The 22,183-nt window shown below is 41.8% G+C and overlaps 2 protein-coding genes across 4 annotated transcripts; one reads left to right on the plus strand and one right to left on the minus strand.

The window, feature by feature from the left end:
* Positions 1 to 321: 321 nt before the first annotated feature.
* sall2 (spalt-like transcription factor 2) lies at positions 322 to 13,569 on the minus strand. Of its 2 annotated transcripts, none has more exons than XM_078791380.1 (3): positions 12,993 to 13,569; positions 2,028 to 5,458; positions 322 to 758 (listed from the first exon to the last, which is right to left on the minus strand). In XM_078791380.1, exons 2-3 carry the CDS (start codon positions 5,187 to 5,189, stop codon positions 477 to 479), a joined length of 3,444 nt encoding a protein of 1,147 aa, XP_078647506.1. In that variant the 5' UTR covers positions 5,190 to 5,458; positions 12,993 to 13,569; the 3' UTR covers positions 322 to 476. The 2 variants fall into 2 exon arrangements, with proteins under 2 accessions (XP_078647506.1, XP_057925094.2); XM_058069111.2 differs by lacking the exon at positions 12,993 to 13,569 and adding an exon at positions 10,367 to 10,658.
* On the plus strand, positions 10,315 to 20,922 carry trim110 (tripartite motif containing 110). Of its 2 annotated transcripts, XM_078791381.1 has the most exons (9): positions 10,315 to 11,120; positions 12,980 to 13,158; positions 13,441 to 13,949; positions 15,201 to 15,296; positions 16,204 to 16,437; positions 16,544 to 16,566; positions 18,483 to 18,628; positions 18,724 to 18,995; positions 20,328 to 20,922. In XM_078791381.1, exons 3-9 carry the CDS (start codon positions 13,461 to 13,463, stop codon positions 20,595 to 20,597), a joined length of 1,530 nt encoding a protein of 509 aa, XP_078647507.1. In that variant the 5' UTR covers positions 10,315 to 11,120; positions 12,980 to 13,158; positions 13,441 to 13,460; the 3' UTR covers positions 20,598 to 20,922. The 2 variants fall into 2 exon arrangements, with proteins under 2 accessions (XP_078647507.1, XP_078647508.1); XM_078791382.1 differs by lacking the exon at positions 10,315 to 11,120 and having other exon boundaries at positions 12,800 to 13,158.
* Positions 20,923 to 22,183: the final 1,261 nt, after the last annotated feature.

The raw sequence follows: 22,183 nt of genomic DNA on the forward strand, positions 1-22,183 counted from the left end.
AGTCACCATCAGATGTAATTTTTTAATAGAGACATAACGAAAGTACACCTCACACACAGACAAAAAAGGTTATATAGTTTTAGTAGCATGTGTCACAGGTTACTTTTGCACCACAACGACATTCATATTGCTCACAAAGGTCACATTAAAGACCATCAGTAGGTTCACTGTGCTTTTGGTGTGAAGTGAAGGACGACACCACCATGACATGATTGTATTATTGCACTTTAAGCACAACGCTGGGAACAAATGACATAATATTCAACACAGAAATGGCGTACTGTTGCTCTGCTGATATTGATGACACTATTATGTAAAAAAAAAAAAAAAAAAAAAAAGGATGTGCGATATATACTAACAGTGATACCAACAACAGTCGTGTCACAGCAATTACTAACGTATTTACTTGATTTTCATTTGTTTTGGAATCACAACGTTTACATATACAAACATATTACAGCGACTACGGCAGCAGGTTAGGATCCTGTCTCTTCGGGAGCCCCCGCATCCATGTCGGACTGCCCGGAAGGCTTTGCAGACTCTTTCCCCCCCTGACTGACAAGAGCGGGATCATCACTTGACCCTGGACTGTTATTGAGGAAGGCTTGGTACTGGTTCCAGAATCCCGCTGAGCTTGTGGTGGCCGGAATCGTCAAGGAAGCTACAGGTGACGACTGTGGTGGGTCGGCGCATGAACGGCTACTGCGGGGTAGAGGACGGGTTGTTTTGGGAACGACGCCGTGGTGTTTCATGTGGCCCTGTGTACGACAACAGAAAAGCAATATTATATTATACATCATAAAAACATGCTAGGTTAATTAGCGACTCCAAATTGTCCATAGGTATGAATGTGAGTGTGAATGGTTGTTTGTCTATATGTGCCCTGTGATTGGCTGGCCACCAGTCCAGGGTGTACCCCGCCTCTCGCCTGAATACAGCTGGGATAGACTCCAGTATACCCGCGACCCTCATGAGGATAAGCGGTAATAAATGAATATAATATATTCGGGGCTGCAGCAAGGAGACCCGGGTTCGATTCCCTTCTTGTGCATGTCTGTGTGGAGTTTGCATGTTCTCCCCGTGCGTGGGTTTCCTCCACCATTCCAAAAACATGCTAGGTTAATTAGCGACTCCAAATTGTCCATAGGTATGAATGTGAGTGTGAATGGTTGTTTGTCTATATGTGGCCTGTGATTGGCTGGCCACCAGTCCAGGGTGTACCCCGCCTTTCGCCTGAAGACAGCTCGGATAGGCTCAAGTATACCCGCAACCCTCGTGAGGAAAAAGCAGTTGAAAATGAATGCATGTTATGGAGCAAGGCTGCATGGCGGTCGAGTGGTTAGCACGCAGCTAGGAGACCCGAGTTCAATTCCACCCTCGGCCATCTCTGTGTGGAGTTTGCATGTTCTCCCCGTGCATGCGTGGGTTTTCTCCGGGTACTCCGGTTTCCTCCCACATTCCAAAAAAACATGCTAGGTTAATTAGCGACTCCAAATTGTCCATAGGTATGAATGTGAGTGTGAATGGTTGTTTGTCTATATGTGCCCTGTGATTGGCTGGCCACCAGTCCAGGGTGTACCCCGCCTCTTGCCCGAAGACAGCTGGGATAGGCTCCAGCACCCCCATGACCCTCGTGAGGGTGAGCGGTAGGAAATGAATGAATGAACATTTTTTGCTGATATGTCATTGAGCAGGGCTGCACAGCGTTCGAGTGGTTAGCACACAGACCTCACAGCTAGGAGACCCGAGTTCAATTCCACCCTCGGCTATCTCTGTGTGGAGTTTGCATGTTCTCCCCATGCATGCGTGGGTTTTCTCCGGGTACTCCGGTTTCCTCCCACATTCCAAAAAAACATGCTAGGTTAATTAGCGACTCCAAATTGTCCATAGGTATGAATGTGAGTGTGAATGGTTGTTTGTCTATATGTGCCCTGTGATTGGCTGGCCACCAGTCCAGGGTGTAGTCTCACCTGAAGACAACTGGGATAGACTCCAGCGCCCTCCCCACCCCCCCTTTTTTTTCTTACCTTCAGCCCGCTGCGACTGGCGTATGCTTTTCCACATTCAGCGCAACAATACGTCTTCTTCTCAGGTCGCGCTATAGGTGACGGGAGGGTCGGTGCTAGGAGAGAAACGTCGGGTGCTTCGCTTGGTTTCGATCCAGTAATCATCTTCACACCTTCTATTGGTTCGTCCCTCTCAAATGAATCCAAATTAAAATTCTGACCAAAAGTTGCCGCCCTGTTAGCATCTCGTCCTTGAATATTGTCACCGGCTTCTGAGGCGGACATTTTTGTGGAGTACTCCTCGGGAATATTCGTTTGGTCTTGCTTTGGTGTCGCCGGGGCACAAAACGTATCTCTGTCTTCATCCATCAGTTGAGGTGACTTCACCCCGGAAGGGTCTAAGTTTGATTCCGCTTGAGTTTCTACAGTTTTTGAGGAAGAAACCGTACTGTAAGCGAATGGGTCAGAATTAGTGGATGTGTTTTGCAGATTTGGTTGATTTGACCTTGGGGCATGGGGGGGGGCGTCAGGAAATGGAGCGGGTTCCTGACAAACAGCTTCTTGAGCTTGGGTATCTTTTTCAGCTGGGAGTGGCGCACTGGCACTAAGAACAGGGGGGTCATCATCTGTGGTTGGCGGTGGAGTTTGTGTTGTGATGATCATGAAGGGGTCCGGGCTGAGATCAGACGGGGGGTTGAGGTCTGGGCTTGAGGATCCATATTTGTTATGGGTTGCGTCATATTCAGCGGGTTTAGGCTCAGGAATGGGACTTGCGACGACGTCTACAGGCTTTGAACTCGGGGATAGAGTCTTCGAGTTGCCGGGTTGAGATGTTTTGATGTCGGATTCAGATGGCATCTCGTAGCTGGAATCATCTGCACCTTCTGGCGGCAGTTGTCCTCCAAGATGCATACGGATGTGATGCTGAAGCACGAGAGCGTTGGTGAATTTACGTTGACACAACGGACAGGAGTTCTGGACTCGAGCGTTCGGTGGACGAGTGTGATGGGTTGCCAGATGTGAGCGTAGGCTGCCTTTAGTTGAGAAGGATCTTCCGCACAACTTACACGGGAAAGGACGTTCCCCGAGGTGAGTGGCTTGGTGTAAGCGAAGAGCTCTCGGGCAGCTCAGAACCCGAAAACAAACACCACATTGATTGGTTGCTAAGTTACTAGCTGGAGCGATGTTTAGCGTCGGTAGCAAACCCCCTGCGATGGCGCCGGCATTACTCACACCCATACCGAGCGCAGCAACCATTTGACGTGTGAACTTTGAAACTGATGTGGAAACAAGATTAGAAGATGGCGGAGATGCCATAACGTATGTGGTGGAGGTGCTAGTATGTGTGAAGTTACTGTTAGCTGAACTTCCTGGAGACGCCATAGTGTTGCTTGGCTGGACCTCCATTGTAGAAGAAGAAGTCGTCCATTGAGCAGGTGCCTTTTCTAGCTTTTCTACCAACCGCTGTAGCTTAGATGTTTCAGATGTTGGTGTGGAGATAGCTACGGAGGACGGCACAGAGCACTGAGTGTTCGCGGCTCGGGATGGCACTTTATGAAAAGGCGAGAACGGGAAAGTGATATGCGAAAGGCTGGTAGAAGCTGGTTGGTGTGATGCTGCATTTGATGGTAGCGGAGAACGTAGCATCCCCAAAGCGGGATGGAGTGTTGAGTGTGTGGCACTGCTGGAAACGGATGTAGAGGAACCGGCCGGGAATAGGAGTTTTGGGAGATGTGCTAGCTGGGAATAAGCCGCAGGAGACAATATGGCGGCTTGAGGAGGTGTGTTTTCATCGGAGTGATGCTGCTTTGCACCCTTCAACAACCCTGAGATGGTCGAAGATGAAGATAAAGTGGGAATGGAAAGTAGGGAATTGGACAATGAAGAGGCGGGTACCGAAGTGGAAGGGGAGGAGTAAGATGAGCCGGAGGCGATGGAGACCGCCGCTGCAACAGCTGCCGCTCGATTAAGTTGCAGTAAGGAATGTGAAATCAAAGCCAGATCCACACTCGGAGGCAGAGGTAACGTACAAGGAGTCGAACCTCCTGTTGCCCCAACTGGGAACCCACTATTTGTCCCGCTGACGTCCAAATCATTCCCGTAAACTTCCTCCTCCGGTCTGATTTTTGCCTTCTTTTCAGAAGTACTACTACCGCCACTCGTATCCGTGGCCCGTAACGCCACTCCAAACAAAGATGGCGGAAGCAGCGAAAGCGACAGTTCAGGGTTTTGCTCCCTGTGGCGTAAGAAGTGAACCTTGAGGTTACCCCGAGTCGTGAAGCGACTCAGGCACACGGGACACTGATAAGGCCGTTCTCCGGTATGCGAACGCAGATGTATCTGCAGGGCGGAGTCGCCGCTGAAGATCTTCCCGCAAAAACGGCAAACATGCTGTAGACGGCTAGAACCGCCGGACGAAGAGGTAGATGAAGCGTTAGCGCCTCCGGTGAGAGACTGCAAAGCATACTGGGTATTTGGGGATGAGTTTAAGTAGGATTTGCCACAGTGCTCGCTTAAATTATTCGGTGATTTTTCGTGGAAATAGTGGTTGGGTAGAGCCAACGATAACGCCAACGGGTAGCTCGAAGAAGCAATAGACGTGGGAGCGTCTGAAGGTTGGTAATTCTCAGCCCCCGAGGTGCCTCCCGTGCTTTCCGGTTGGGGCTTGCACGGTTGCAGGATTTGGGACAGGGCGTTGCTGGACTTTGAAGGTTTGTTAGAAACCTGAGAGGGGAGCAAAGTCGAAAAACACGCCAAGAGAGGAGCTACCGATGTTGAAGGCTGAGTGGTTGCTGGTTGGGTAGTTGGACTGTTGGACCTTTTGTCTTCTAAACACAGTTGAGGTAGGGGTGGGAGGAGCTGCTGGGTGGGCGTATCTATTGAATACGATGCCCCGCCCAGACGTAGAACCTGTCTACAGATCTCCTCCGTTATTTGCATCTGGTTGATTTGCCGTTGCTGGAGTACCCGAAGCTCCTCGAGTATCAGGGCGAGACTCAGCTGGGCCCGAGTCGGAGCAACCGAAGCGGAAGACACTCCTGGGCTCGGTGTGGGGGTAACAGGACTTGGGGGACCTTCAGGGACTCGGCTGGGGCTTCCCGGGTGTGGCGGACATATGGAGGCGGAGGACGATGACGATGAGGAGGTGGTGGTGGCTGACAGGCCCAGTTTAGGAGAAGCCATGATTGCGTCTTGGTGCGGAACTTTTGTAGAAGACTTCGGATTCTGAACAGGTAGAGTTTGACTGGCGGGAGAAAGGTATGGGTCGTCAAGAGTGAGGGAGGATTTAACAAACTGGGAGGTGGGCTGGTTCGGGGACGGGGTAGGTTCCCGACACCGGAAGGCCTTTCCAGGGGAATGGATAGTGTCCACTGATTGTTTGCTTTGAGAAATGGTAGTTGGAGAGGAATCTGGGTTGAAAGGATGTGACTTCACCGCCAAATTAAGGGCACCTGCAAATTAAAAGAACATTAAATTGCATCACTGTTAACCGATACTAACACCAAACACACATGCAATCTTTCTACTCGGGAGGCAGTGACGTTCTAATAATCATAATAATAATAATAATAATACATTTTATTTGTATAGCGCTTTTCAGACTACTCAAAGACGCTTTACAGTAGAGAAAAATAAATAAAAATAGAGTAAAACAGAGTAAAAGATGCATAAAAATACAATATTAATGCATATTAATATACAAATATATAAAAATAAAATAAAAAAAAACTTAAACTATATTTGGAAAGCAGGAAGTGAACAAATGTAACAGGTACTGATTGTAATATGGACAAAAAAATAAAATAATTAAAATAATAATATAATTAAAAAACTTAAACTATGTTTGGAAAGCAGGAAGTGAACAAATGTAACAGTTACTGATTGTAATATGGACAAAAAATAAAAAAATAATAATTATAATACATTTTATTTGTATAGCGCTTTTCAGACTACTCAAAGACTCTTTACAGTAAAGAAAAATAAATAAAAATAGAGTAAAACAGAGTAAAAGATGCATAAAACTACAATATTAATGCATATTAATATACAATATCCAAACAGTCTTGAACCAGTCATGATGTGCTATACATATCACTATATTGACACTTACTATAGTACCGATTATGTCATTGTATAGTAATATGGACAAATCTAAAATAAAAATAATAAAAAAACTTAAACAATATTTGGAAAGCAGGACGTGAACAAATGTAACAGTTACTGATTGTAATATGGACAAAAAAATTTTTAAAAATAAAATAATTAAAAAAACTTAAACTATATTAGGAAAGCAGGAAGTGAACAAATGTAACAGTTACGGATTGTAATGTGGACAAAATAATAATAATAAAAAAATAAAATAATAAAAAAACTTAACATGACTATAGTCACATTCATACTCTTTTTATTTACAACATATTGCGCAACTGCAGGGTCTTGAGACACATGCTAACTCGCAAACTAGAGAGCTTCAAGTTATTTCCTTTAAACTTAAATAGCCAAAAACTTACCACTTCCACACGGATAGGGAGGATAACTATTGACAGTTATTTAACCTTTAACATGAACATTAATCAAACGTAATAATTTTTTCTGGGTACATGATACCATACAGCATCCATATCAAACTTGCGCGGGCCGCACTAACATTAAACTTTCATATCAAGGCGGGGGCCTCAAACTAGTGTCCTGCGGGCTACATCTGGCCCGCGGACCGCGTGTTTAAGACCCCTGTTCTAGGGGATACATGTTGGTCTGTACTATCCAGTATTGGATTAATAATTCTCTGTTCCACTTGACTTTAAACAGTCCGCTTGCGTCGGGAACAAGCAAAGAAGATGAAGTGGCGTGCAAAGAAAAGCACAACAGCCCAGAAGACATATGACTCACAGACCACCAGGAAGCTCACTTTTTGCCCAAAAAAGGATCAAGTGACAGATGTGCAAACACATGCCAAACAGACTACATTTAAATACAACAGCACTCTGCATGCACGTCGTGCAAAAACATAATGAACTAATAGCCGTTTGCTAGGTTGGTGTGTTTCACATTGGGTTCTTCATGGCCATGCGTCAGTGCCCAGCACCACCATGATCTTAACTAAAGCCAATCAATTCACTGTACGGTTTATTTTTTTTCCTCCACATGTGTTTCCATTTGGATTTCAGTTATGTCATTCATTATGAGTGTTTCTCATAATGGCAGGCAACTAATCATTCCAATATAAACGATGTACAATAACAACAGAAAGGAGTCGGACTCCATTAAATTTACTGCTAGGTCGGTCTGCACTCACGAGGAGAAATACCATCTGAAATATTTTGGTTTGAAGTACAGTACATCCACGTTTATTTGCGGGTGGGCACTCACACTACATTTGTTTTCTCATTTTTTTATAACTTAACTAGAAAGCGGGGCTGCACGGCGCTCGAGTGGTTAACGCGCAGGCCACACAGCTAGGAGAATTTAGTTCGATTCCGCTTTCGGCTATCTCTGTGTGGAGTTTGCATGTTCTCCCCATGCATGCGTGGGTTTTCCGGTTTCCTCCCACATTCCAAAAAGTGTGAGTGTGAATGGTTGTTTGTTTATATGTGCTCTGTGATTGGCTGGCCACCAGTCCAGGGTGTAGCCCGCCTCTCGACCGAAGACAGCTGGGATAGGCTCCAGCACCCCCGCGACCCTCATGAGGATAAGCGGTAGAAAATGAATGAATGAATGAACAACAAAGTGGTTTGATGGCACTATCCGCAGGGAAAAATAGAGTGCTGCAGCTATTCACTCTTCACTCAACATTTTCCAGCAGGAAGATGTTTCGAGAAGACTGCAAGTTCAATGCTGTAATTGGTTCTTTATTTAAAATTTGTTGAAGAGGTACTGTCAAAGTCATGTCTTGTTTACATAATGTCTTCTAAACACTATTCCATGATAGCAACAAGGCTGCAAAGCATTATACATGTTATGTAAACATCTTTTCACAGTGATATTTATTCATCCTATTTTCTGGACTATAAGTCGCTCCGGAGTATAAGTCGCATTTTTGGCGGGTAATTTATTTTACAAACTCATTCATTCATTCATTTTCTACCGCTTTTTCCTCACGAGGGTCGCGGGAGGTGCTGGAGCCTATCCCAGCTGTCTTCCGATGAGAGACGGGGTACACCCTGGACTGGTGGCCAGCCAATCACAGGGCATATATAGACAAACAACCATTCACACTCACATTCATACCTATGGACAATTTGGAGTCGCCAATTAACCTAGCATGTTTTTGGAATGTGGGAATGTGGGAGTACCCGGAGAAAACCCACGCATGAACGGGGAGAACATGCAAACTCCACACAGAGATGGCCGAGGGTGGAATTGAACCCTAGTCTCCGAGCTGTGAGGTCCGCGCGCTAACCACTTGACTGCCGTGCCGCCTAAACAGGGAACTATAAAAACAGCCCCTTTTGCTCCTGGAATGTGTTTGTTTTGGAATGTGGAGGAAACTCCACACATAGATGGCCGAGGGTGGAATCGAACCCTGGTCTCCTAGCTGTGAGGTCCGTGCGCTAACCACTCGATCACCGTGCCGCCCCAATGATTATTCAGCTACATGAAAAATAAACATGAACAGAAAAGGTGTCCAGTGTTTACGTAAGTCGCTCTGGAGTATAAGTAGCAGGAACAGCCAACCTATGAAAAAAATGTGACTTAAAATCCGGAAAATAGGCTATAAATCAGGCTATAAATAGCCCTTTATGCTCATTAAAAAGCTACTTTAAAACAATAATTGAACGATAAGCAACCCCAGAGTAATTCTATGTTTTGAAGGCTTAAGTTCATGTTCTGCGACTTCTCTATTTCATGTCCAAATGTTCCTCCCTTCTTTTTCTCCTCACTGTAAACATCCTCTATGTTTATTCACCTGAGCGACAGAACTCTAATGGCGTCACTTCCGGCGCCATCAACTATAAATGTCATTTTTACTAATTTACCATTCCCTTTCAAAAAAATTCAACAATGCAGAACATGATTACAAACAATATTTAAGCAAAATTGATCAAATCTTTCACATACAGTATCATGTCTTCTCACCATGCTCCAGTATCCGCAAGTTCTTAAACTGCCGGGGTCGCTTCTGCTTCCGTCGGGACATGTTTTTTTTTTTTTTTTTTAAGGGTGCCTGACCACTGTGCAACTTTTAATGTCGCTCCTTGCACACTGAAGAATGTAGTTATTTTCCATTTATTTTAAATAGCGTAAACAAAAAAAAAATCGAGAGTAGAGACATAATGTCCTCCTTGTCCCTTGTCAGGTGGAGCGGTCATGAGGAATTTGCGTCCGCGGGGCTGGTATCATTGTGGTGTACTCAAGATGCATGTGTGACAGTTTCACTCAATCGGTATCCTTTTCCTGGTTTTTTCGCTCTCTCTCTCTTTCACACACACACACACACACACACACACATAGACCCACTTGTTCATTTGCTACTTGACATTCAAATGGCAAGCCAAGACTCCGCGCCCTGTCTTTTGTGAACGCTTTGATCCTCGGAAAAAAAAAAAAAAATAGCATTTTAGTCATATTTTAATTCAGGTTGTGTAACATTTCAACGCAACAGTATGCAACAACCCCCCTGACTCTTGATCACCTTTAAAGGTGCCTGACGAGGGTTGTGTTACCGTGACGCCCCCCAATGCAGTGAATGCACACAGTTTTCCCAGTGTGAGCTTGGTAAAGGAGGTGGAATTTGCAACAATGGCGTTGAGCGAGCACAGCTGAGTGAGCATCGCCTCCTCCAAACACATGAGGCCAGTGAATGGAAGCACAATGCTGCCTTTCACCCTCGTCCAGACATGCCTGACATGTTGGTAGAGGTTGACTACAAGGGAAAAAAAAACCCAAAAAACACAATATCTATAAATTATGTAGAAAAAAAACATAAATATTTCTATTAAAACCCACCAGATGCACAACACACCTCATAATATCACCAATAAAACCACACAATAAAATTATTATCGAGGTAAAAATCAATTTAAAAAACCCCTTATCCTTCATATGAAATCCATTGTGCCAACAATGCATCTTGCATTCAACACCACAAACGTCGATGTCATAATGTCTGTAATAAACGCGCACACAAATATGTATGCTACTAAGATGCGCGCTCTCGCTATACTGTACGAGCACCTGTTGCACACCACGCGCGCCCCCGACATCATAACAAGTTATGATTCATAAAATATTACCAGCAAAAAAAAAAAAAAAAAATCCCGGATGTGCGTCGATCTCACCCCCACCCTTTCAGATCATTGTGAGCTTACACAGCTTCCTTTACAAATCATAAAAAAAATAATACTATAAATATAACTTACCAGGTATAAAGGATGATTGTTGTGGTGGATTAACAATGGAGGCGAGGCTGCGCTGCTTGGATGATCGACGACTTCCCTCAGCCGGGACACTGGCGCACTATTTCCCTATTCACTCCCAAGGATGCGCAGTAGGACACACGCATTTTTTTTTTCAATTATTTATCTCCTTTAGAAAATGGCGTTTAAAAAAATTTCAAATGAACGATTCCCGTTAAGTGTTGCTGTTGGGATTATGAGGACAAGTATGGTGGTGCAAATGGAAGCGATAACGAAACGATGCTTGTTTTGGTGTTTTTTTTTTGTCTGGGGGGGGGGGGGCTGTCTGCCTGTCTCGATCTATGCGGTACCGTCTGTCTGTCTGTCTGTCGGTCCGTCGGTCTGTCTGTCTTTCTATTATAATTAATGACCCTCACAGCCAGACGCTCCTCTGGGAAACAGTGACCACGGTTACCTCCTTGCTGGCTCTCAGACTGCGTCTCTCACACACACACAGCTCGTGGAAGGCTTTGGTTTGTGGTGTTGTTTTATTTAAAACACACTGTTTCCACTTGCACAATACAAAACATCTGAAAAGGATTCGATTATTCGAATCCCCTCCCCCTTCTGCACCATGCTAGGTTAACTTGAACATGTTCAACTCACAGGTGCTGCACGGGAATTCCAGTTTCACTTGACTGATGGGCACTTCATGAAGATTCATACTTCACTGACTCGCAAGTACCCGACGAAGACTCCAGTTTCACCGACTCAACAGGTACGCAAGGACTCACATTTCACTGACTCGCGGGTGCTTGATGATGTCAGAGCTGAGATTCATTCATGGCTCGAGATTCACCGACTCACGGGTATTCGATGAAAGTTTGGGTTTCACTGACTCACGGGTGCTTGATGATGTCAGAGCTGACTGACAGATACGAAGGCTGAACAAGACTCGAGTTTCACCGATTCACGGGTACTCGATGAAAGTTTGGGTTTCACTGACTCGGGTACTCGACAAAGACTCGAGCTTCACTGACTCACTGGGGCCGGGTGCTTGATGAAGATGTCAGAGTTGACTGACAGATATGAAAGCTGAACAAGGCTTGAGATTCACCGATTCACGGGTACTCGATGAAAGTTTGGGTTTCACTGACTTGGGTACTCGACAAAGACTCTAGCTTCACTGACTCACTGGGGCCGGGTGCTTGATGAAGATGTCAGAGTTGACTGACAGATACGAAGGCTGAACAAGACTCGAGTTTCACCGATTCACGGGTACTTGATGAAAGTTTGGGTTTGACTGACTCGGGTACTCAACAAATACTCAAGTTTCACTGACTCACTGGGGCTGGGTGCTTGATGAAGATGTCAGAGTTGACTGACAGATACGAAGGCTGAACAAGACTCGAGTTTCACCGATTCACGGGTACTCGATGAAAGTTTGGGTTTCACTGACTCGGGTACTCGACAAAGACTCGTGCTTCACTGACTCACTGGGGCTGGGTGCTTGATGAAGATGTCAGAGTTGACTGACAGATACGAAGGCTGAACAAGACTCGAGTTTCACCGATTCACGGGTACTCGATGAAAGTTTGGGTTTCACTGACTCGGGTACTCGACAAAGACTCGTGCTTCACTGACTCACTGGGGCTGGACAAAAACTTGAGTTTCACTGACTCACGGTTACTCAAAGATTCAAATATCACTGACTCACGGGTATATGACGAATATTTGAGTCTCATAATCATTCTTTTTGTTTTTACAATATTATGAGGGCTAATTTAAATAACTTATAGAACATCATAGTACATACTAGTATACAGTATGTATGTATGTATGTATATATGTATATATGTATGTATGTATGTGAATATATGTATATATATGTATGTATGTATGTATGTATGTATATATATGTATGTATGTATGTGTATATATGTAGATATATATGTGTATATACATATATGTATATACATATATGTATATGTATTCAATAAATGTAATTGTACTCATTTGATAAATAATCTAAAACAATATAACAGACGAATAGAATATCATGGGGCAAAAATACATTAAAAATAGTATTTCTTAATTAAGATGTATATTATGTATTTAATATGTATATTTGAGGTTTATTTAATTTTATTGTGCATGAACAAATACACAAAGTAATAAAATAAGGAAAGTAAGCAAGTGTGGATTGTAAATGTATACACTAAGTAATGTAATAAGATCATCTCCTATCTGCAATACTATTATATTATTATTATAATTATAATATTATTACATTTGTAATCAAGTTTCAGTATAATTATTAGATTATTGGCTTTACTACTTCTCACTTGAGCTGTCGCCATGATGTCCAGTACAAGTGTTGTACACCCATTAAGCCACTAGATGTCACTAAAGCAACAATTATAAGCATATTGCATTGACGGTAAATGTAAACAATACGGTATCACATTTTACAGGGTAGTTTCCATTATTTGGCACTAAAAGCTTCGAGTTTTAACCCTTAGAAACTGCTTCTTGTCTATTTTGTGAATAATCAGCATGAAGTGTTTTGGACTGACACACACCTGAAATGCATTTCCTGTATTTACTCCATAATGTGATCAATACCAACATTTGCAGTATGGCCCCATACCTGCGTCACTGTTTGTGAGCCTCCTCCCATCTCCTGGTCATGTGACTACACGGTTAAAGAAGACACCCAAGGAAACCCTACAGCTGTCGGGATTAAGGACCTGTGTCAGCATATCGACCACTTGCACCGTTCTGATGACCTCTGTCTGCAAACACCAGCACAACAGGTGAGAATATATGCCCCTCCCACCCACATATGTATATGTAGATACTGTATATACTGTACTATACTATAGTACTCAACTGAAAGACTTAGTACTTGGACATGCGAGAGCTTACTTACAGTAAATGAGGTTAACAAGCTGTCAAGGATGATCTCCTGATCCCATCGCAACCTGTCAGGCTTTATAACACCAAGACCCAAGAACCACGGGAATCTAACCGTCTCTACATTGTTAAGTATTCTATTGGTAGTAGCCATGGTAGTATTACTGCGCTGTCATTGTTAGGACACCGTGAGGACATCACTATGGCGTCCGTATCGGAAGAACTGACCTGCTCCGTCTGCAGAGATATCTTTAGCAAACCCCACCCACTCCCCTGCGGTCACAGCATCTGTCCGGCGTGCACCCGCGAGGCCTGGAGCGTCCACGGCGAGGGCAAAGGTCACTTCGCATGCCCCCAGTGCGTGGAGTTACGCGGCGAAGTGCTGTGCGACTGCTGCTCCCCCGAGGCGGACGAAGGACTGGTCCACGCCGCCGTCAAGACATGCCTGAGATGCGAGGTGTCTCTGTGTGCCGAGCACCTCCGGCATCACCTGGACAGGCCGGCGTTTAGCAGCCATTTGCTGGTGGAGCCGCTGGGGGACATTTCCCAGAGGAAGTGTCCCACGCATACGGAATTGTTCCGCTACTACTGCGCCGACGAGAGGGTTTACATATGCGGCGACTGTCTGCTGGAGGGAAGCCATTCTCAGCATAAAGTCAAGGGGCTGAGGCAGGTGGAGGAAGATCTGAAGGTGTGTTGTTGTTTTTAATGGTAATGGTAATGGTTTCATTTCATTTGAACATGCATCAGATTACAATTGAATGCATCACATAATCAGTTCACAGTTCCACATGTCCAAAAGGAGTAGGAAGAAGCAAAGCTTATTAAATCCTACCCCTCCATCTGGTACTTTTACAATCAGTAACTGTTACATTTGTTCACTTCCTGCTTTCCTAATATAGTTTAAAAAAATTGTTAATTATTTTATATTTTTAATTATTTTATTTTTTTGTCCATATTACAATCAGTAACTGTTACATTTGTTCACTTCCTGCTTTCCAAATATAGTTTAAGTTTTTTTAATTATTTTGTTTGTATTTTTTGTCCATATTACAATCAGTAACTGTTACATTTGTTCACTTCCTGCTTTCCTAATATAGTTTAATTTTTTTTAATTATTTTATTTTTTTATTTTTTTTGTCCATATTACAATCAGTAACTGTTACATTTGTTCACTTCCTGCTTTCCAAATATAGTTTAAGTTTTTTTAATTTTTTTTTTTGTCCATATTACAATCAGTAACTGTTACATTTGTTCACTTCCTGCTTTCCTAATATAGTTTAATTTTTTTTGTCCATATTACAATCAGTAACTGTTACATTTGTTCACTTCCTGCTTTCCTAATATAGTTTAATTTTTTTTGTCCATATTACAATCAGTAACTGTTACATTTGTTCACTTCCTGCTTTCCAAATATAGTTTAAGTTTTTTTAAATTATTTTCTTGTCCATATTACAATCATTAACTGTTACATCTGTTCACTTCCTGCTTTCCTAATATAGTTTAATTTTTTTTGTCCATATTACAATCAGTAACTGTTACATTTGTTCACTTCCTGCTTTCCAAATATAGTTTAAGTTTTTTAAATTATTTTTTTGTCCATATTACAATCATTAACTGTTACATCTGTTCACTCCCTGCTTTCCTAATATAGTTTGCGTATTAATTTTAATTTAAGGAAAATAAGGAGTTAGTATGTTCTCTGTGGGCGGCATTATGAATTATCCTTACTGACCTTTTTCGCAGTACATTTAGCAAGTGACGATTGCTTTTATAGTTATTAGCCCATATTTCCACACAATAAGTAAGAAATGGTAGAACCAGAAAGAAAATTGATTGAGAACAAATTTTGCTTTGTTCAATATTGAAGTATTTCTGGCCACCTTATGTTTTTATTTGTGTTTGTGCAGGAAATCAATAATGTCGTGTGTGTTTTCCTTAGGATATTCTTCAGACGCTGCTTGGAAAGTCGGAAGAGAAGCTAAAAAATGGAGAGCAAATTCTCAAAAACTATGCCAACATTGATTCTACCATTGCTGTGAGTAATACCGATGTCGATCCAATACCAAGTAATGCTAATACTGCTAAGACCAATCAAATCAAATCAACTTTATTTGTAGAGCACTTTTCCTGCAAAGACATGCAACACAAAGTACTTTACAGAATTAAAAACAATTACCACAATTAAAAGGAAAAACAATTACTACAATTACGGGCGGACCCCCACATCAAAGGGAGGAACCCCCAGCCGGCCGGGTCGAAGGGACCCAAGGATGGCACCCCCTCAGCAGACCCGACACAGCTCCCAGTGTGGAGGACCCCCCCTGGAGTTAAAAGCTAAAGACTAAAAAGATAAAAACGTAAGAAAAGTTAAAAAATATTTTAACTAATATTTTTAAACTTTTTAATATTTTTTAAAAATATTTTAACTAATATTTATAAACTTTTTAATATTTTTTAAAAATATTTTAACTAATATTTTTAAACTTTTCTTAATTAATTTTTCTGATTAAAAAGGTGTGTCTTTAATCTTTTTTTTTTAAATATCACAATATCTTTTTAAAAAAGCTTGCTTGCTCCTCCTGACTCCAAACCATTCTGCTGGCTTGATAAGCTCCAATTTCAGATCAACATTTGCAATAACATTATAGTAGATTCAGTTCCAGAACCATAACCTTCTTTCTTCAAAATTTCTTTACTTTATGGTGCATTCAAGGACTGTGAAATCTCAGTGCTTGGTGAAAAAACATGATCAAACAAATTTGTGGTACATTTTAAATGTATTATTGTTTTAAAGTGAATGAGATGCTTTCTGCAGGAAAAAAATGCCTACTTTTGGAGAAAAAAAAATACTATTTTGGACCAAAAACCTGCAAATTTTGATGAATGAATGAATAAGAATTCCAACAGTATGATATCAAAGTAACACAGTACTTCTAATTAAGGATTCTCTAGTGGAAGAAAATACCCAAGTGAAGCGCCTGGGCTCAGACCTTCAGGTCCAAGTGGAGAAACTGATGGAGGCGCTAATAGAGATCACTAAGAAGGACAGGGATCAAATCATGGAACGTGTGCATGAAGATTGCTCCAAAGTGAGGGAGGACCTGAACCAGACGATGAACATCCAGAATTACTTGGCCTCGTTGTTGGAAGAGACGGACCCCTTCCTGCTCATCTGGGTAAGGAATTAGTCCGTACTGTATTAGACGGCGACCTTAAACAGCACTTTTTTATTTATAGTGATGTATAGTTTGAGTGTTGTAATAATCAGTGTCCTTCCTCCAGGCCTTTCAGTCTGATGACACAAAGTAAGTCCCATTCAGTTGCAGTGTTTGTTACTGTATTGATGAAGAGATGTGTTGTGTTTGAGGTGTGTTAGGAAATAAGGTTACAATGCTATCTACTGTATGGAATTGTAACAGTTCAATATATTCATATATATATATATATATATATTTTGCACGTTTGTCACAATTAAAGGGGACCTAGTATGCTTGTTCCAATTTTCCGACCGATAAATATTTCACCGTGAGCAATGGCTTCCAGGAAATGTTTGAGGGAAAGCTAACTTGCTAGCGAGGCAAGGATCAGGCAGAAAGTGGTTGGACTTGCAGATTCCAAGTGAAGAGAAAAACAGGGATGACAATGCTGGAGCCTATCCCAGCTGTCTTCAGGCGAGAGGCGGGGGTACACCCTGGACTGGTCCCCAGCCAATCACAGGGCACATATAGACAAACAACCATTCACACTCACATTCATACCTATGGACAATTTGGAGTCGCTAATTAAGCTAGCATGGTTTTTGGAATGTGGGAGGAAACCGGAGTACCCGAAGAAAACCCACGCATGCACAGGGAGAACATGCAAACTCCACACAGAGTTGGCCGAGGGTGGAATTGAACTCAGGTCTCCTAGCTGTGAGGTCTAGGTGCCAAATGTGTAAATGTGCAAATATACCAGTGTACAGTTACAGTTATGATATTGTCACTACCAACAGCACTAAATTCATCACATAGCAACTTAACACCCAAAAGGTGCACCTGATACAAAAATGTATCAGGTACACCCTGGACTGGTGGCCAGCCAATCCCAGGGCACATATAGACAAACAACCATTCACACTCACATTCATACCTATGGACAATTTGGAGTCGCTAATTAACCTAGCATGTTTTTTTTGGAATGTGGGAGGAAACCGGAGTACCCGGAGAAAACCCACGCATGCACGGGGGAGAACATGCAAACTCCACACAGAGATGGCCGAGGGTGGAATTGAACCCTGGTCTCCTAGCTGTGAGTTCTAACCACACCGTGCCGTCTATGTAAACTATGTTTTTAATGTTAATGTTACTTAATATAGCCATAGTTCAATTTAATCAAAACATATTAGTTAAAAGTACTAAAAAAAAGCACGGTGGTCGAGTGGTTAGCGCGCAGCCCTCACAGCTAGGAGACCAGGGTTCAATTCCACCCTTGGCCATCGCTACAATTTCTACAATAAAAGCTCTGATTAAACATCCCACTGTTCTCAAATATCTTCATTTTTATTTTTCTGCACAAAATAAGATGAAAATAAATAAACAAATCAAGAATAAAGAAAATCAATCAGTAATAAATAAATAAATATAATAATAATAATAATAATAAAACGCAAATAATAAAAACTTAAGAAACCACATATAGTTGGTGGGTAGACAAATTATTTTTTTTCAGATTAAAATGAACAAAGCATTATTAGAGCCCTGTAGACATGACAAAACACGACTATAGTCACATTTATACTCTTTTTATTTACAACATATTGTGCAACTGCAGGGTCTTGAGACACATGCTAACTCGCAAACTAGAGAGCTAGCGACCTAAATGGTAGCCTTCAAGTTATTTCCTTTAAACTTAAATAGCCAAAAACTTACCACTTCCACACGGATAGGGAGGATAACTATTAACAGTTATTTAACCTTTAACATGAACATTAATCAAACGTAATAATTTTTTCTGGGTACATGATACCATACAGCATCCATATCAAACTAACATTAAACTTTCATATCAAGGCGGGGGCCTCAAACTAGTGTCCTGCGGGCCACATTTGGCCCGCGGGCCGCGTGTTTGAGACCCCTGCCCTAGATGAAGTTGTAAGTGAGCCTCCATGCTGTACGCATGATACACTTCCCAGTAACGAGCCGAAATGAACTACTCATGTGTGTGTATTCTTGCTTTGTAGGTTACTACCTGACCTAAACAGTCCGCTTTTCACGCCGGAACCAGTCAGTTTGGACAGAAAGCACATTCTGGAGGACATGGAGGTCAAATATCGAGAGTTTATCACCGCCACTCTCCGCTGCCTCAGTGAACTCAAGAGGGAGCTGCGTGAGTAACGACACTTTTGTCCGCCTCCTTTTCAGCATTGTGTAATCAAAAAGCCGCCATGACGGTGCATTCACTGGTTCTCCCCGTGACCGCAGTAACGAGTCCTCTGACTCTGGACAGCAACACTGCTCATCCTCTTCTGTGCGTCTCGGACGACATGCAGTTGGTCACGAGGCTAAAAGGTCGTCTGCCCCTTGCGGTCCACCCTGAACGTTTCGACCACTGGCCGCAGGTTCTTACGGTTCAGAGTTTCACGGCTGGGACTCACTATTGGGAGATGGAAGCTGAGGGATTCTGGGATATCGCCGTCTGCTATCGGAGTATAGGACGGAAGGGAAAGGAGGGCAATGCTTTCGGCAACAACACGGTACGTACACTAATCCGACTCGTTTATCACGGTTAATTGGTATCAAACCTGACAGCGATAAGTGAATTTCTAAGAAGTATGATTCAATATTAATAAATGCATTTTTTTCATAGTCAGGGCATGGAAAACCTGGTTATAGCTTTCTATATACACTTTTTATGAAGCTTTTTAGAGCCCTCTTGACATTACATTTATTAACCTTTACACTCATATTACCCAATAACCAAAGAATTTTGAAAAATATCACGATGATGATGATCATAATGAATAATAAAAGACCTATTTAGATTCCCTGACCATGAAAACATGCCATGTAAGGGTTTGAATGACTTAAAGAATGCTAACATGCTAATGTTAGCATGCTAACACCTAGCATAAAAGCGCTAAGGGTTTGTATTGTGTAAGTGTAGTGTCGTGTAAGTGTAGTGTTAATAATTTTAATGTAATTGTTAGCATGTTAACATTAACATGCTAACACCTAGAATGATAGCGCTAAGGGTAAACGTTCATTAGTTCGTTATGTTCATATTCATTAACATTAACATGCTAACACCGAGCATGATAGCGCTAAGGGTTTGTATTGTGTAAGTGTAGTGTTGTGTAAGTGTCGTGTTAAAAATGTTAATTGTTAGCATGTTAACATTAACATGTTAACACCTAGCATGATAGCGCTAAGGGTCCGCTTATGTTCATACTCATGAAAATTGCAGAAAATGTTTGCATAATTGTTAGTGTGATAACATTAGCATGCTAACACCGAGCATTATAGTGCTAAGGGTTTGTATTGTGTGTGTAAGTGTAGTAGTGTTGTGTAAGTGTAGTGTTAAAAAATTTAATATAATTGTTAGCATGTTAACATTAACATGCTAACATTAACATGCTAACACCTAGCATGATAGCGCTAAGGGTTTGTATTGTGTGTGTAAGTGTAGTGTTGTGTAAGTGTCGTGTTAAAAATTTTAATATAATTGTTAGCATGTTAACATTAACATGCTAACATTAACATGCTAACACCTAGCATGATAGCACTAAGGGTTTGTATTGTGTGTGTAAGCGTAGTGTTGTGTAAGTGTAGTGTTAAAAATTTTAACATAATTGTTAGCATGTTAACATTAATATGCTAACACCTAGCATGATAGCGCTAAGGGTAAACGTTCATTGTTTGTTACATTCATATTAATTAAAATTGCAGAAAATGTTTGTATAATTGTTAGCGTACTAACATTAGCATGCTAACACCAAGCGTGATAGTGCTAAAAATGCTAGTGTGCTCACTTTAGCATGCTAACACGCTAATGTTAAATGCTCCAAACATTTTGTTTTCATATCCAGGTGTCATGGAGTCTGACCCAGCAACACGACAGGAAGCTGGCCGCTTGGCATAACCGCAAGAAAACCCGCCTCGCATACAAAATGACCGGCAACCGCGTGGCCGTGGCTGTGGACTACAGCGCCGGCACCGTCACTTTCTCCGAAGTAGGACCATCAGGCAACCTAACCCACGTTCACACTTTCTGGACCACGTTTACTCAGCCGGTATGCTTGGGCTTTGGACTTTATAAGTCCGAGCTCAACAGTTGTATTTCTATCATTAAAGTCTAAGGTAAGGACTTGTGGGGAAACTGGTGTGAAACCAGTTTGGCGTAGTGTGTCATCGATCATCTAGTTTGCATGCATCTTTGGTTGAGTTTGTTGTCATAAATTAATGTCTACTAAGTTCTTTGTCATTCATTCATTCAATTTTTGTCCCACAGAAAACACATTTAATTCACAATAACTCCATAACAATTTATAAATATGCAATGATACACATATTTTTTACTGATATTTTTTTTTCGTCAAGTCATTGTTCGTGTTTTGCATGTCTCAAGTAAGTCAAGACATGACAGGACATTTTTGAGTAAAGGGTCCCTGACATGATTCATCAACTTTTGTTTTTATATTTGATTTATATTACATTTATATTGTTCGATATTTGAGGGGAAATTAGCAAAAATTACACTGATAGCTTCTCAGCTAAAGCAGAGTAAACAAACGGTCAATGGTCGACTTGGTTCGGTACATTATTCATCAAAACATGCGTCATGCCAAAATGTTGTGTTGCTGCTGGATGTTCACAACATCCGAGCCATGTTGTAAGTTTGTTTTGAAGACAACAACGGATGAATGAGTTGAACACCCGTCTGGAGTTTTGTTCTTAGAACAAACAAAATTAGCAAAAAAAACGAAATTAGCAAAAATTACACTGATAGTTGATGGTGCCACTCATGGAAAACTAGCTTTTTCCGCAAGTGACACAGAGTAAACAAACGCTTGGTTCGGTACATTATTCATCAAAACATGTGTCATGCTAAAATGTTGTGTTGCTGCTGGATGTTCACAATATCTGAGCCATGCTGTAAGTTTGTTTTGAAGACAACAACGGATTAATCAGTTGAAAGTCTGTCTGGAGTTTTGTTCTTAGAACAAACAACAAGGTAGAACATGATTGTAAACAATATGGAACACTCCACACAGAGATGGCCGAGGGTGGAATTGAACTCGGGTCTCCTAGCTGTGAGGCCTGCTTGGCCCCAAAAAGGTTTATTTTGAATCAAAATAATTTATGTACAATGTTAATTTATGTACAATTTCATTGATTTATTCATGTATTTAAATCATTTATTATTACTTATATTATTGTTTTCAGTATGTAGAAATATCCTTATTCTGTATAACATGTATATGTTGCTACTATTTTGGTTCTTTTCTGCCCTTTGGGAACAAATTAATAACAAAAACCGAGGTACCAGTGTATCTCATTCATAATTAATTCATTTTATTTCCAGAATATGAAAAAGGACAAAAAAAAAAAAAAAAATCAGCGTGACAAAAATGGCCCCAAGGCTGCACTTTTGAGTGACCCTGCTGCTGCACAACACGGAAGGGGAATGAATAAACTACCGAGGTTGGGATTGAACTCGGGTCTCCTAGCTGTGAGGCCTGCACGCTAAACACTAGACCGCTGTATCAAAACATTCATTCATTGATTCATTTTGTACCGCTTTTTCCTCACGAGGGTCGCGGGGTGATGCTGGAACCTATCCCAGCTGTCTTCTGGCGAGAGGCGGGGTGGCCAGCCAATCACAGGGCACATATAGACAAACAACCATTCACACTCACATTCATACCTATGGACAATTTGGAGT

The sequence above is a fragment of the Doryrhamphus excisus genome, linkage group LG6 (genome assembly GCF_037039965.1).
Source record: "Doryrhamphus excisus strain RoL-2023G ecotype Guam linkage group LG6, RoL_Dexc_Guam_v1.1, whole genome shotgun sequence".
NCBI lineage: Eukaryota > Metazoa > Chordata > Actinopteri > Syngnathiformes > Syngnathidae > Doryrhamphus > Doryrhamphus excisus.